Source organism: Mesoplodon bidens, assembly GCF_964165515.1.
Source record: "Mesoplodon bidens genome assembly, chromosome: 2".
Classification (NCBI taxonomy): domain Eukaryota; kingdom Metazoa; phylum Chordata; class Mammalia; order Artiodactyla; family Ziphiidae; genus Mesoplodon; species Mesoplodon bidens.
The window spans coordinates 76,011,045-76,026,738 of record NC_138177.1 but is presented as its reverse complement, the minus strand read 5'-3'; the positions used below and the strand labels follow the sequence as shown (position 1 = coordinate 76,026,738).

The following is a 15,694-nucleotide window of genomic DNA, read 5'->3' as shown; positions in this document are numbered from 1 at the left end:
CTATTATCCACATTTCTTCTACTCTTTGAAGACCAGATAAGATCCTACCTCTTACACAAAACCTTCTCTGACTAGTCTTGCCCAGCCCACAATGATTTCTTACTCTTTTGAATGTTATAACATGCAAATAGCATCTTGACACAGCTGCAGAATGGAAAGAAAGAAAGAAGAGAAATAAAGCAAGAAAGGAAAGAAAGAAAGAAAAAGAAAGAAAGGAAGAAAGAAAGAAAGAAAAAGACAATATCTGAGTTCAGATCTTGACATTGTCACTGTGGGACTTTGAGAGAGTTACTTGAGTCTTAGTTTTGTCATCTGTAAAATGGATATTATAATACCATAAGAGGGTTACTGTGAGGGCTAAATAAGATAATGTTTAAGAAGTATCTCATACAGGTCTTGACTCATGGTAGACCCTCAATAAATACACATGCACTTTTTTTTTTTTTTTTTTTTTTTTGCGATACGCGGGCCTCTCACTGTTGTGGCCTCTCCCGTTGCGGAGCACAGGCTCCGGACGCACAGGCTCAGCGGCCATGGCTCACGGGCCTAGCCGCTCCATGGCATGTGGGATCTTCCCGGACCGGGGCACGAACCCGTGTCCCCTGCATCGGCAGGCAGACTCCCAACCACTGCGCCACCAGGGAAGCCCCTCACATGTGCTTTTAAAAAATACTGTTTAGAATTTTGTTTCCCAGATTGCAAAAGTAGAATTATTATAGAAAATTTAGGTAACGTAGCAGTGTGTAGAGAAGAAAATTAAAATAAGCTCATAAACTTCTTTTGGGAGACAACAATTTCCCAGGCCAGTAACTCCTACCTTGGAAACTAAAACACACGTGGGTATATTTCCTTTGGTCTTTGTCTGTGTGTGTATGCAGACACATATTTTAAAAAGGGAAGAATCCCATTATATACCAATTTTACTGTCTGCTTTACTTTACATAGACAATTCCCCATCTTATTTAATATTCTTCAGTCATGGTTTTCATGAGTCATATAGTATCCCATGTGCATCTACACTTAACTTATTTAACCATAACTGTATAGTTGGACATGGAGGTTTTATTTGGGTTTTAACTATTCTAAAGAATGCTGCGTTAAATATCTTTGCATATGAATCTTTGTCACTATCTTTGATTACTTTGTTACGAGAAATGCTTAGGGATAGAAATATTGGATCCAAGAAAACACATCAGAGGATCCTGGTACCTACTGCCAACTTTTGCCTCCTCCGGAGGTTGTATAAATTACATTCTTACCAACAGTGACCAAGGGTGCCCATCACATCTCACCTTTGCCAATCCTCTGTTGTGTTGTTATTTAACTTTTTGTCTGTTTTATCTATTCACTTGCAACCCGATTATAATATCCCCGAGCAGGCCCTGTTCTGCTTCTTTATATCTGCCACAAAACTTTGCTTGGTGTCATTCATATAGTCGCCCTCGTAAATATTTGCCAAATGACTGAACTATTCACAACTATTCCTCTGTGGTTAAGAGCCAGAGAAGTTACCTGAACAATCACTTTCAAATTGGTCGACTTGAGAGAGAGGTTTATATACTTGCCCTTGGTCTCCCACTGAGATGAGTTGGATAGAAAAGTATTAAAGCACAAGTAATTGGCTCATGGTCAGGGTCCAAGAGAGAAAATGAGGTGTTTTTCAGGGTCAGCTCTGCAGCATGTTTGAAACTGGCTTTCTGTACTGTTAATCGTTCTTCCTTCACAGCTGGGTGTGGGGAGGGGCAGGATCTGCTTTTACAACTCAGCCCTGTAGCAGAATGAGTGGAATTTTCCAGATGGTTCCTCTTGATGACTGTTGGCATAATTGCAGCTTTGCCCCTGGGAGCCATTAGGCTGTGGCTCCGAAAGCCTGAACGGCTGTTTCAGCAGGTCAGATTGTGGGAGCCCTGTGTTTTTGTTGGCATGGAAAGCCGTGTAGGATTTCAAACCATAAATAGCCTTTAATTTTCCTTGTACTAGCTCCCTACTAAGTGCTTCGAGCAATGAGGCTAAGGTGAGAAAAAGTAACTTATTGTCCACTTTCCCTCTCCTCTCCTCCCAGCGCCACCCCCACACACACCCCCCAAATACAGTGACTCAGATGATTCCCTGGCCAGAGCATCTGAGGCCATGTTCTGGGAATAATACACTGCTTTAGAAATTTTTAGACTCTACAAATCCACTGTGAAGATGAATGATACTTCCTCTCTCCTAGCCCCAGAGCCCTCTCTCCTGGGATAGTCCTCTTTCTGTTTTCAGGTAAAGAGGCTTCAAGTGTGAAAGCTTGCTATGGATTTGGGGACATCTGAGCCTATAATATCCCTGTGTTACACTTTCACCTGCCCATTTGCAAACTGAACACCAATTTTATAACACCCAGTAAACACAGTTGCCCCAGGACGCAGGTGGTGTAAACTAAAAGGGTACATTTGGACTGATACAAGTTTGCCTTACTGGGATGGGCCAGTTTGCTTCTCTATTCCTTGTAGCTGTCAGAGGTTATCTTTTAGAGTTTCCTTAGAGCAATAATCTCTTTAACCTACAGGTTGGAAGAGTTCTCTTATTTTTTTTAAATTAATATTTATTGGAGTATAGTCACTTTACAATGTTGTGTTAGTTTCTGCTGTACAGCAAAGTAAATCAGCTATATGTATACATATATCCCCTTTTTTGGATTTCCTGCCCATTTAAGTCACCACAAAGCACTGAGTAGAGTTCCCTGTGCTATACAGTAGGTTCTCATTAGTCATCTATTTTATACATAGTAGTGTATATATGTCAATTCCAATCTCCCAATTCATCCCACTCCCCCTTCCCCCCTTGGTATCCATACGTTTGTTCTCTATGTCTGTGTCTCTATTTTTGCTTTGCAAATAAGTTCATCTGTATCATTTTTCTAGATTCCACATATTAGCAATATTATACGATATTTGTTTTTCTCTTTCTGACTTACTTCATTCTGTATGACAGTCTCTAGGTCCATCGGAAGATTTCTCTTAGAATTAAGAATTGTCACTGTGGCAGATATGGTGGACCAGCATGCCAACTCTAGTGTGTAGAGGTTGGAAAATGTAAAACTATTTGCCAGACTCCCTTGCAGTTCAGGTTTTGATGTGATTGAGTTTCTGGTAATGAGATGCACTTCTTTGATACTTGGATGTGGGAGCCAAGTCATGTGTGGAAAGAGGCAGGGTAATGGGTACCCATATTTGGTAGTGTGGACCGTGCCATGGGTTGTGTGGTTCTGGAGCTGCTAGATTTAGCAACGGCTTCCCAGTTCAGCAGGCAGCTTCCTGAGCCAACAGTTTCCTTGGGGGCCCAGTTCTATGGCACAGATTTGGGAATCATTCCTCAAGTCAGTTCTTTAGCTAGCCAACTCCGCTCCTCCATTTAATATCTTGTAGTAAATCCCTCTCTTTGTAAACCTGCTGACTGATATAACTCTATAGCTGCAAAGCTATCTGTTAACTATAGCTAACAAGATAAGTTGTCTTACCTTGTTCATTTGTTGGCTGAGACAAAATAAAATGGTTGGAATTTTATCTTGGGCCTTGATTTTATTACAGATATCCTTTCCCCAAAGATAGTTTTGGACTATCCTGTTCCCTTTTGCATGTTTTTCCTTGTGATGGTGGATGACCTTATATTGTTTTGTTTTTTTGTTGCTGTAGCGGGCCCCTCACTGTTGTGGCCTCTCCCTTTGTGGAGCACAGACTCCGGACGCGCAGGCTCAGCGGCCATGGCTCACGGGCCCAGCCACTCCGTGGCATGTGGCATCTTCCCGGACCGGGGCACGAACCGGTGTCCCCTGCATCGGCAGGCGGACTCCCAACCACTGCGCCACCAGGGAAGCCCGGATGACCTTATATTGAACTTTCCCCCAGAGTTATATTGATGTTTCCATCTTCATTGACCTATTTAATTGGGACAATTTCATGTGCCAATTAATACCTCATCTCTCCATAAAAATATAGAATACTGTATTATTAATAAGCATAGCTATTTAATAATAGCTATGGAATGCATATCTGCTGAAGCTTGTAACAGACACAGAAAGGGCTGGGAGAAACATTCTGCTATTTATCAAGACATAAGTACTGGCATTTCATTTTCAACAAAAAAAGCACTACCCCATTATATTATAAATCATGGCTAGCCTATTTCCTGACATCTTAGTACAATCATGGCATCTCATGACAGCTCAAAAAATGTTAGTGTTATATTGTTAGAGGCATCACACTAGACTCTAATTTTGATTAGTTGTCTTATGGAACTATTTTTACCCTAGTTTGCTGAAACTTTGTTATGAAAAATGGACTCAGACATTTCAGGCATACAAAGTGCTGGCCGGAAAGGCACTGCTTTAACTGGGCAGGACTATGCTCAGGAATTATAAAGGTGGAATATACCCTGAAGTGCCCTCTTTTAATCCTTGGAGTTGTTGTCCTTCAGCTAGGAACAGCTACAGGGCAGATCAATTTGAGAAGTTAGACTTCAAGCCTGAGTGGAGAGTGCTTTCCCATTTTGCAGGTTCTGTGGAAAGAGCTCTGCCTTGCGCTAGATGCTTAAGGGCATGTGGGCTCTTTGTGAATGAAGCAGGGAACAAACATTTCTGAAGAAGAACAAACATCCTGTCTCAAATTCAGAACTAAAAAAGGAATTTGTTTATTGAGGGCAAGGGGATGCAAGCAATATAAAAATCAAAAGCTTATCTGGCTTTAACTGACTTTTCTTTCTCTGCTTCTCAAGGTGGAGCTGGATTTTATTTGTACATTTTCTAAGGGTCCCAATCTGCTCAGGAAATCCTTATACAGGGGTAGCTGTGGGGCAGATTCCTTAAGTGACCCTTTATGAGAATTCTTATCAGGGTGGGAGTAATTGTTCAATGCTGCCTACTTCTTTCCCTTCTGCTTCATGTGTACTACAAAATAGTCATTGCATGCGATGGTGAGCCCAGCGATTAGTGAAAAGAAGCTCTGGAAGCCCACTTTGCCGTCTCGGCACTGGTCCAGGTCCTTCATTATCTTGTCCACAGCCAGAGGGTCTTTTTGATTCTGAAAAAAAAAGGACAGAGGCAAGAAATATGAGTCAATGGTTGCAATGACGAGCTTCTTTGATTTGTACTGCTGACAGCTATATATATAATCTCCTAATTATTTCAATTCTTGCTTTAGGTCGTAGTGATCTTTGGCGGTCATCTAAATGTATTTTTCTGCTTTGAGGGAGCATTTCAGTAAATTCATATTATTTCAAGCTAGGAAAGAGGTTTCCATGGCACTCTTGTATATAACTCAGGGACTAGAAACAGCTTATTTCTAGAAAGAGATTCAGTGCCAGAGAAGGGAGACTCACGACTCTGAACTCTCAATCCACTTAGAAACCAGCATGGCCTTCTGACATGCTTTACTTACAGTCCAACTGTTACCACAATTTTCAGAATCACAAAATTCTGTCTGAGAACCACCCTAAATTCCCCCAATTTTTAGTTTAAACTTATATTCTCTTGACAAACTTTCATTCCTGATATAATGGTCAAGTCCTTAAAGAAGGAAACTCCTATGAAAGACCTCATGCGATTATTTAGGGAGTAAATTTCAGATCATTGTCCTATGGATTTTATTTTATTTTATTTATTTATTTTTTTTGCAGTACGTGGGCCTCTCACTGTTGTGGCCTCTCCCGCTGCGGAGCACAGGCTCCGGACGCGCAGGCTCAGTGGCCATGGCTCACGGGCCCAGCCGCTCCGCGGCATGTGGGATCTTCCTGAACCGGGGCACGAACCTGTGTCCCCTGCATCGGCAGGTGGGCTCTCAACCACTGCGCCACCAGGGAAGCCCCATGTCCTATGGATTTTAAAGAGGTGTTAATGATGCCCTGGGGTTTGTTAGGTTTAAAGAGTTCAGGCAGATGTTCCTCATTTCTTGGCACAGCTGAGGCCAGTCTAGGGTGGCTTCATATCATATTAGCCAGGTGACCTTGAGTAAGTCACACAGCTTGGTGGGCCTTCATGTAACAACTAAGAATTGAGGTTGGACTAGAGTGTTTCTAAGATTGCTTCTGTTCTTAATAAGTTGGTCAATCTATGCCATCCTATACTCTTTGCTGGATGTACTCTTTGTTTTACACTGGATGTACTTCAAAAGCAGTATGTGTGATGGAGTTATAAAACTCCCCATGATTCTCAGTGCCTAGCATGAATACATGGAACTAAGATGAGCACGTTAAGATCCCCTTTGTTTTTTCTTTTACTCTGTTTTCAAGGTGATTGGCTTGATCATTCCTTTTCGTAGTGATGATGCTTAGAAGTGGGAAAGTGTGGTTTCTCCTGTAGGGTCCATGCCATCAACCAGAGGGAAATATGGCCCTTTACAGGTGTTAAAGGACTCAGGTAAAATATTTATGAATTTCATTGATTGTATAAATGAGTGAGGGAACTGATACTCAGTGTCTCAAGTGTGTTGGATTTTTATAAACTGCACTCAGAAATCCCTTAAGGTAAAGCAGCAGCATTTCCTACATGCCCTAAGCAATCATCTATAACCTGTCTATGCAGCTACCTCTGCTTTGGGTGGGTTTCAGTTAATTCTGGCCTTAACCCCAGCTTCCTGGCTGTGGTCAGAAGGAGTGAAATTTGGATGACGTAAGGGGTCAAGTTTAGAAACAAAACGATCTGTGAATGCAGCGAGTGTGGGTGTGCTTGGAATTATGACCCCATGCTTAGAATAAATTATACTGCCACGTTCAGTACTCGGTACTGAACACTTTATGTTTACCAAGCCACAAAGCCTTTAGGGAGGAAGGATCTTCGTCTCATGTGATATCATCCTGGCTTCTAACTTATGCAACAACACAATTAATGAGTGTTCAGAAGTAGACCGAGAACGCCTTTGTTTGTGTGATGGGCAGGTTTACAATGAGCACATTTTGTCCTCGAATTTTATGCTTGCCTGGAAGGATCACAGAAAGTGAAAGTGGTCTTGGAGATAATCATGTCCAGCCTCTCATTTTCCAGAGGCAGGAACTGAGGCACAGGAAGCTGAAGCAACCTTCCCAGTTAGGGTCCTGGTCTGGGGCTCTATCCCAGAACTGTACAAAAGCAGAACAACAGTATCCTCTAACTCATTCTGGGATAGAATTGCAGCTCTGAGATACTAGTTAAGCTATTTATATCTGCTTATTTGACTGGTATTGATAACATGTAAGTCATCATGTACTACAAAACCCTATGTTTAATGAGTCAGGAGTCAGGGGCTTGATTAATGCTGTTTACCAGGCAGATGACAAGAGGCAGAACCCTGTCTTTTACCATCTCCTCCCTTCGCCCTTTAGAGGCTAATGCACACCAAACACAGTACTGATCCCTTCAAATGACTCTGGCTGTGGCAGGGGGAGAAAGGCCTGCATTTCAATCTAATATTTTGTTAGGCAATGTTTCACCTTCAGTGAAACGCAACAACCATCTCTTGAGGGCCTATGATGTAAAAGGGCAACTGTGCCTTGTTGCCTAATGTCCTGAGTGATGTATCTGAGCTCATGGCAGATCCTCTTCTGGTCTTCACGGACCCCTCGATCTGTCAAAGGTGAGGCATAAACTCAAACTGCGCTCCTGTGTTCTCATTGCATTTTCAATGTGAAAAGCAGTTACTTCTGGAGTGCCGCTTGGCTCTCATTCAGCAGATGCTTGACACCATTGCTTTAGAGCAGTGTTGGAAAAAAATTTTAAAGCCTTTATCTAAAGGGATTTAATTTAAGAAGGGAGATTCAAGTTGCTCAAAGTGGATGTGACCAGGATGTGGTACCTCCAGTGCCAGGTTTATGGGCCTGAGGGCAACAAGGCAACCTGGTTGATTACTCTGGTGAAAGGTCCTCTTTCCGACAACTCTGTCTCAATGGACACGGATGACTTCTAACACCTCGCATTATGGTGATTTGTGTGTAGTGTCATTTCACTTCCAAACTGTAAGCTCCTTGAGGGCAGGGGCTGTGACTTCTTTACCTTCTGTTTCCTCCCCTAGTATCTTACAAACAGTAGGCATTCAATAATGTTTAATAAGTAAATGAATGAAAACACCTTTCTAGTAGTGACTTCCACAGGGAAGGGCTGGAAAGAGGAAGGGAAAGGAACTAGGGCCCAGAAGCATTGATTTTTACATCTGGTTCTGGTTCTTTCTGAGCCTTTCAACACTTACTTCCAAAAATCCAGGAAACTCCTTTTCCATGAGTACTCTCAGGTCCTCCTTTGTTAAGTAGCCTTTATCCCCAGCAAATTTGTGAAATGTGAACATCATGGTTTCCATGGCGTGTTCCATTTGAGACGGCATTTTGGTGAGGTCTGTTGGAACCTATTAAAGGATGTAAAGAAACAATTTACGTTAACTTTTAAGCGACATGAATTACCAGTCTTTTGAGAATGATTGGAAGAGGGTGATTAGCTCATTCATTCAATCCTTTTCAGCTGTAAAATTCAATGACTATAAGAACCAGTTCACTCAGGTTTTATGCCTCCTGCTGATGAAAATAGGCAGTTCAGGTATTGGTGCTCTGAATAAGGGATTTATCTAGTTGCCCGCTAATTTTGCATAAATCACCAAATGAAGAGTAAAAACACTAATTATTTGGAAAAGCAAAATCAGTGCCCCTCCTTTTAACTGACAAAGCACCTACTGAAAGAACAGACGTTTCTCTGTTTCTCTTAGCGCTGGTAAATGGGACTCTTCGATATGGATATGGCTGAATACCAACAACCCACACAATCAAGCCTGGTTAATATAAAAACTTCAACTCTCCAAGCTTAACTAGGTAACCTTGTTCAGTCATTCTAGGGTTTAGAAATCTGCTTAAAAATGAATTTTGTCTCCTGAGCATGTATTGGCCTCACCGCGTGGCTTGCAATATCTTAGTTCCCCGACCAGAACTGAACACAGGCCACTGCAGTAAAAGTGCTGAGGCCTAACCACTGGACCGCCAGGGAATTCCATGTATTTTTTTTTTTTTTCTTTTGCGGTACGCGGGCCTCTCACTGCTGTTGCCTCTCCCATTGCGGAGCACAGGCTCCAGACGCGCAGGCTCAGCGGCCATGGCTCACGGGCCCAGCTGCTCCGTGGCATGTGGGATCCTCCCAGACCGGGGCACGAACCCGCGTCCCCTGCATGGGCAGGCGGACTCCCAACCACTGCGCCACCAGGGAAGCCCCCTCCATGTATTCTTTACTAAAGTTCTGAACTTGTTATTGATTGTAACAAAGACATTTGCATCTTTGGTAGTAACATGCAGTTGCCCTACCCAAATAAAAGCTACCCAAAGCCCATTATCTACTTCCTTGAGAAGGAACAAGTAATAGTATATCCTAATTCCTTTGGGGATCTGATATATTTTTGGCAGCACTAGACAAAAGAGCTACTCTCACAGTCTGAGGTGCAGTGGGAAAGGAAGAGCTTTTCATTGTGAATAGTTTAAAACAAAGGTAAGGGACGTCCCTGGTGGTGCAGTGGTTAAGAATCCGCCTACCAATGCAGGGGACACGGGTTCGAACCCTGGTCTGGGAAGATCCCACATGCCGTGGAGCAACTAAACCCGTTTGCCACAACTACTGAGCCTGCGTGCCACAACTACTGAAGCCCACACACCTAGAGCCCATGCTCCGCAACAAGAGAAGCCACCGCAATGGGAAGCCCGTGCACTGCAATGAAGAGTAGCCCCGCTCACTGCAACTAAAGAAAGCCCACCCGCAGCAACGAAGACCCAACACAGCCAATAAATAAATAAATAAATAAATTTAATTTAAAAAAAAAGAAAGGAAAGGATGTGTCAGATCATTATATTCAGATATAATAATCTGGGGGCATATGTCTCATCAAGACCCAATGCCTGGTACTTAATAGGAGCCCAATGAATTTTGCTTAACTGGAAGGCATGCTTTAGCCAGAATGGAGTAGCTTTGGCTAACACCATCTAAAATCACTATTGGATAGGAAACAGGTGAATTTGAATTGAGACTGTAATATACCACTCAAAAAAAAAAACACAAAAAAACCCATCAAGAATAAGTTTAGAACAGAGATTGAAGAAGAGGCTGGTAACTTCCCCTGAAGAGTCTCAACAGAACTGGAGACATGCTTTCAGTCTGGTTCCTTCCGCTGACATATGCGTACTCAACACAGATCTGTAAATGCTGTCTGTTACAGAGAAGGTGGAGTTGGTGAACATGAGGATTGAAAAATTACACTTTAAGAGTCAAAAGTTCTACCCCTTAATCTCCAGAAAAGTACAGGAATCAGTATGCCAAAGAATGCTATACTCTAGAGAATGCTATAAACCAGAATCTGGCATGAGTCATCTGGAAAGCAGTTCTCTTGGAGAGAGCAGCCAATTCAAGGTCCACTGTGGGATGAATTCCAGGGGAACCACACCCTTTCCCCTCTCTCCTGACACAGCCAGGATCTGGCTTCAGATGGCAGTGGGCTTAGAGGGAGTCAGCCTTGCCTGGATTGGCTCTGGAAGTCCAGCAACATAAGAGAAGTGAACTGAATGAGTCACCTATGGGAGAAGGCTGTGGCATCCCACACCAGTTCTGAAATATCTCAGGAAAGGAGTCAGCCACCACAGAGGTTTAAAAATACCCGTGCCCAAGCTCAAGTGGCAGGGCACTTCACAACAAATGCCCAAAGATCCCAGAAACTGGAACTGGCTGTGGGACACCTAGTTCACATTCTTCACAGGGCAGAGCAGAAGGAAAATGCACTGCAAAGCCAGAGAAGTAAGAAAGGGAATACAGCAGGGTAAGGACCCCTAAAATAGGAAACAGGCTAATTTAGGAACCTCTAAGAAATACAACTTGTAAGCTGAGGAAGTCCTGGCCACCCCTGAATACTTTCTTCAAGAGAGTGAGGCCAGTCTTCCTCTAGTGAGCACTCAGGTCACTCCAAACCCAGCCCGGGATTGTCTATGCTCATTCTGAAGTGCCAGAGCTTTCCTGTCCCACTGGATCTCCCTCTGCTGTTTACTCAGCACATGGGCCGTGGACACAGCAGTCGGCACAGACTCCCTGTTTGTTCTGCGATAAGAATGTAGATCAGGGGCTACTCAGGAGATCTAAGGTTGTGAAAGTGAAAACAGCTTTGAAAACCAGAGATGACCACTCTCTCATCAGTAACCAGGGCCCCTGAGGGCACTGACCTGGGCTACGAGCAAGTTATTCCGTTTTGAAGGTGAAGCCAGTACACTGGTTTTAAAGTAAGATGAAGGAAAAGGGGAAGATGTGATTAATACTGTTCTTTTGGCTAGTGGATGAATCGAACAGCTCTTCCAGAGTGCAGCAGTTGACCTACTGAGTCAGCCTGCCCGGCCCTCCCATTTTGGGCGGGGCTTGCCCAGCCTGGGCTGACGGAAGCACTGACCATTGGTTGCTAAAGCAGCAAGCAGTTCAGGGACTTGAATTCGCCGTTTCCTCCGCCCCAGAAGAGTCCCACCCCGGGACTCTATAGCTTCTGGCTCGGAAACACTTCCAATGGATAGCCTTGGGCCTGGGGTTGAGAGGCTGCAGCGTCCCCTCTGTTCCCCAGACAGCCTACTCCGGCACCTGAAACACTCCATCCATTTAATCATTTGCCCGTCTCTCTATCTTAGATTTAAGTTCCTCTAGGTTAAGAACTGTGAATTATTCAGTTCTATCCACGAACAACTAAATAGTGGTTTAGTGTTTGCTAATGAGTGAATGAATCAATCAAATAATTCCCTTGGCCGGAGCTGAGGTGCAGGTGTGACTACCGGGTCTGGGCTGAAACCCTTGAGGCTGGGAGCTCTGCGGGAGGAGGTGAGGGCTGGGAAGGGCCGGGAAAGGGGCGGCCTATGAATGAACCGCAGAGTACATTCCATAGGAGAGTACATTCCATAGCGGAGGAGAAAACGGTGTATCCTGCTAAACAGGTCTGGTCACCCAACACGACTTGACTTTTCTTTCTCTTCTCACTCTTACCGTTTTCTTGAGTTTTGGTTTATCCCACTTTACTGCTCTCTCACTGTGAGCTCCACAGGCTCTAACTACTTCATCATTCACTCACCTTTTATTGAATCATTTTATTCTGATGTCTGTGTATCTCCTACACAGGTCTGAAGAGTGGAAGCTCACGTGTCTTTCTTTGTGTAGTTTTCTCTTCCGAAAAGAATTCTGAGCTTTACAAATTTAGTTACAGTGGTGGGAATTCAATTTTCCATTTTTTCTGTTCCTTCACCAAACACCTACTTTGCATGACCCTGTCACGGTGTTAGGCACACGTGGGTGTGCTCTCCACCACCTCTGTCCCGTGATGCTTGCCTCTGGGGAGTTCACCAGCTAAGGTCATACTATTTTAAAATATGGCCTGAATTCTAGGTAACTGTGTTTGTTTCTTTCCACACTAAACTGTGGGCTCCAGTAGCAGGGTCCCAGAAGCTAGCGCCCTGTCCTCAGAGCCTGCTCAATGAAGCAGTAAGAAGGAAATTGACAATAATGTACATTTTGATCCTTCTGGGAGTAGCAGGGAAGTAGGAGGCCTCCTTAGAAAAGTGTCTGCTTCTAAGCAATACCAAATGTTTGCTCTGGACTCATGCCCAGATCCAGGTCATAATTTCAAAAAGGAGACTTCCAAAGAGCAAGAAGTCTGATCTACTTTGCTCTTTCGTGTCTTGTCCATACCCTACTTTTCTTACAGCCCACCCAGAAAACAATTGGCAGAATGTCAGTAAAAACAAACATCTGTTATCTAAAATGTGTTTTAGGTTTCCTTCCTTTTGCTTTGAGGAATTTAAAAAGAAAAAAATTGGGGGTGGGGTGGGGGGTGGGATGGGGAATTGAACCCAGAAGGCATTCTTGATTTCATCCCTAAAGGGAATTCAGAAGAAGTGAGTGGAGGCAATGAATCTGATCCAGGCTGTCTCTCTCACCTTTCACCAAACGTAAAACTTTCCCACTAAAAAAAGTGAGCAGCAAAAGAAAAGCTCCAGATGCAATCCAATAGGAGAACTCTGAAGCCGTCTCTACCCTAAAAGAGTACATCCAGTTTTTCTTGAAGAGTTGTCAGGCATCACCAGAACTGGCAAACAATAGCCACTGAGACAACTGCTATTAAACCCACTGAAGGGCTAGGAAGTGCTGAGAATTGTTAAAAATAAGCAAATTCATTATTTTTGCTTTTGATGTGAAATTCCTGAATTGTTGAGTCCCGGGAAAATGAGAAGCTTAAGAAAGATCCTAATAAAAAGATCAGTCTAGCTTTCCCAGCACTCTGAGTGCTAATCTGCACATTTTAACTCTGAAAGGATTCCATTGTTTCCCTCAACTTTAAAAGACTGGACTGGATCAAGGCCATACCAAGTGGGTAGGCTCTAAAAGATTCACATTTTTGGAGCTGTCCATGGAAAGCAAGGAGGCACTCAGTCTCAGCTCCACCCAGCACAAGGCCTGACCTCACTGGAGTGGCTGCTGGAGAGGCTGGACAGGGGCCAGACATGGGAGGAAAAGGGGCCATCTGATGTTGTATGCAGGAAAAGCCAGGGAAGACCATCACCTAGAAGTCAGGGTGCTATGCTCAGTAGACCCTCAGGAAAATTTGAAGAACCAAAATAAGACTCTCCAAATGGTGTATCAAGGACCACAGTGAAGAAAGTAGCTTCTGGCTGTCAAGGAAGGAATACATCATTTGGAAGAGATGATTAAATAGAAACTGGAGAGGAATCTGTGGGGGCAGGGCTGATGAAGAAATTCCAAATGAGTTATATGAACTCATTCCTGCCCTAATGCCTGTCATTACCTTTTGCAATTTGCTGAATCACGTTGGAGGCAAAGATCATTGACAGGGTGTTGAGACTGGCCTCACCTGAGGTGCAGGATATGAAAATCCACTGCTTTAGGTTGAAACTCAGGCTGCAGGGGAAAAAGCATCTGCAGCAACTGCAAACCTCTTAACGGGAAGAGCTACCTCCTAAATAAAGCTGGGGCAGCCTGCCAGCAGGCATACAGGCCGATAACCTAGCAGCAGTTCTGCCATGGCCCTACCAGTCTAACTGCTGTCTTCACACACAGTTCAGTCAAGAAACCGCTCCTTCAGATTGCGGGCCAAGTCCTGGTGTGACTCACTTCCTCTTGGAAAATGCCCTCTAAGATGGCACAGTTCCCCTTTTCCTTCAGGGAGTGTTCTGTCTGAACCACCTGCAGAATCAATCTGCAACCATCCGGGCCACACCCACATGGCCTCACAACTGAGTCACAGGCCTCCACTAGGAGAATCCGGGAGCCCTTTGTGCTAACCACGCCCTGCAGAAAGCTCCCAGCGAAGGGGGTGGGCTTAACGTATTCCAGAGTCTGGCCCGGGGCTCGGCTGCGCCTGGTACGACGCTTAGCTGCTCTGCTTTCCCCACCACCCCGGCCCAACAAGGCAGATTCCGGGTTTCAGTTAGGTGGAGTCTGGCCGAGGCTAGAGAGTGGTATCCAGGCCTGGGGGAAGCGCCCGTCCTCTGGCCAGGCTCAAATTGTGACCAGGTACCAACAGCTCATTGCACTGGGCCAGATTAGTCTGGGTTAGAAGATCCTTCGTTAAGCCTGCTCTTCCTCTATCTCTGTATAGTTCCACTTGTTTAAGACAGCAAGAAGGGATCCCTTTCAGTACAAAAATCACTCACACAGGTTTCACATAGGCTTCCCTCCCCCTCTTACCCCCACCCCTCAGCAAAACTGCGTTATAAAACTGCGTTATAAAGAAAATAGACCTTCCTCCCTCGGTCGGCAGTAAGAAACTTCCCGTCTAGCAGACAAACAACAGGAAGCCCAACCTGAAGCATCGGGGAGAGGGGCTGAGGGGTGTCCTTTGGGTAGGGAAACCGTCAGCCCTCCCCGAGCCTGCACGAGCCGTCCAGCTAGGAGGTGGCTACGAACATCTGGACAGAGGTCAGCCTGCAGCCGGAGCACACAAAGAAATACGCCGGCCAGGACAGGGGGCCAGAAGCGGGGGTTCGGGTAACTAGGGCGACTAGTCGAAAAGTAGGAAAGTGGGTGTAAAAAAAGACAAACCGAAAGGTAGGAGAGAGTAGACCCCAGGGCACCAACACGGAGGTACAGTAGTGAAGGACAAGGGCTCGCCCCCCCCCGCGAGGATCTGGGGGCTCGCGCCTGGGCGGGTCAGGGGCGCTGCTCTCCAAGCCAGGGTGTGGCCCAGATACCTCCCCATCTCCAGCTGATCCTCGACCAAGCCCCCCGGCGCCCGGGACACCCGGCGAAGCCAGCCGGGCGAGCCAGAGCCGCCGATGCGGGGGTTTCCACGGGCGCGGGGTCTGGGTCTGGGGACCGCCTGGGACCGGCGGGCGGAACTCACCGTGGCAGGAGGGGCGGCGGGGACGCTCGGCTGGCGGGGGCGCTCGGCTAGCGGGGACGCGCGGCCAGTGAGCAGAGCGCCGCGGGCTGGGCGCCTTAGTAAGTGGGGGCGGGGAGCGGGGGAGGCAGGAGGAGCCTGGGCCAGTGTCAGGGCCTCCGCTCACCCCACCCCTTCTCCTCCCTCCTCTTCCTGCCCCCGCACTCAACACTCACACCCCGGGCGCAGCGCACACACCCTTCTTTCGCTGTGCGGAGGAGCCTCGCTCCAGGGCTCCCCACCGCCCCCAGTGAGAGCAATACTGTAAACTTCTCTTCCTACTCAAATGCTCTGGAATATTTTAGGACATTCCC

General features: G+C 45.5%; 1 protein-coding gene across 1 annotated transcript; it reads right to left on the bottom strand.

The window, feature by feature from the left end:
- Window positions 1-4,641: 4,641 nt before the first annotated feature.
- S100A10 (S100 calcium binding protein A10) lies at window positions 4,642-15,488 on the bottom strand. The gene is made up of 3 exons (XM_081224315.1): window positions 15,345-15,488; window positions 8,190-8,342; window positions 4,642-5,054 (listed from the first exon to the last, which is right to left on the bottom strand). Exons 2-3 carry the CDS (start codon window positions 8,319-8,321, stop codon window positions 4,893-4,895), a joined length of 294 nt encoding a protein of 97 aa, XP_081080441.1. The 5' UTR covers window positions 8,322-8,342; window positions 15,345-15,488; the 3' UTR covers window positions 4,642-4,892.
- Between the last annotated feature and the right edge of the window lie 206 nt (window positions 15,489-15,694).

Bases quoted from the DNA above. Each gene is read 5' to 3' on its own strand.
- S100A10 (XM_081224315.1), bottom strand. From the start codon at position 8,321: ATGCCGTCTCAAATGGAACACGCCATGGAAACCATGATGTTCACATTT. The intron at 5,055-8,189 runs GTAAGTGTTGAA...TTTTTTTTTCAG, and splicing joins AGTTTCCTGGATTTTTGGAA to AATCAAAAAGACCCTCTGGC.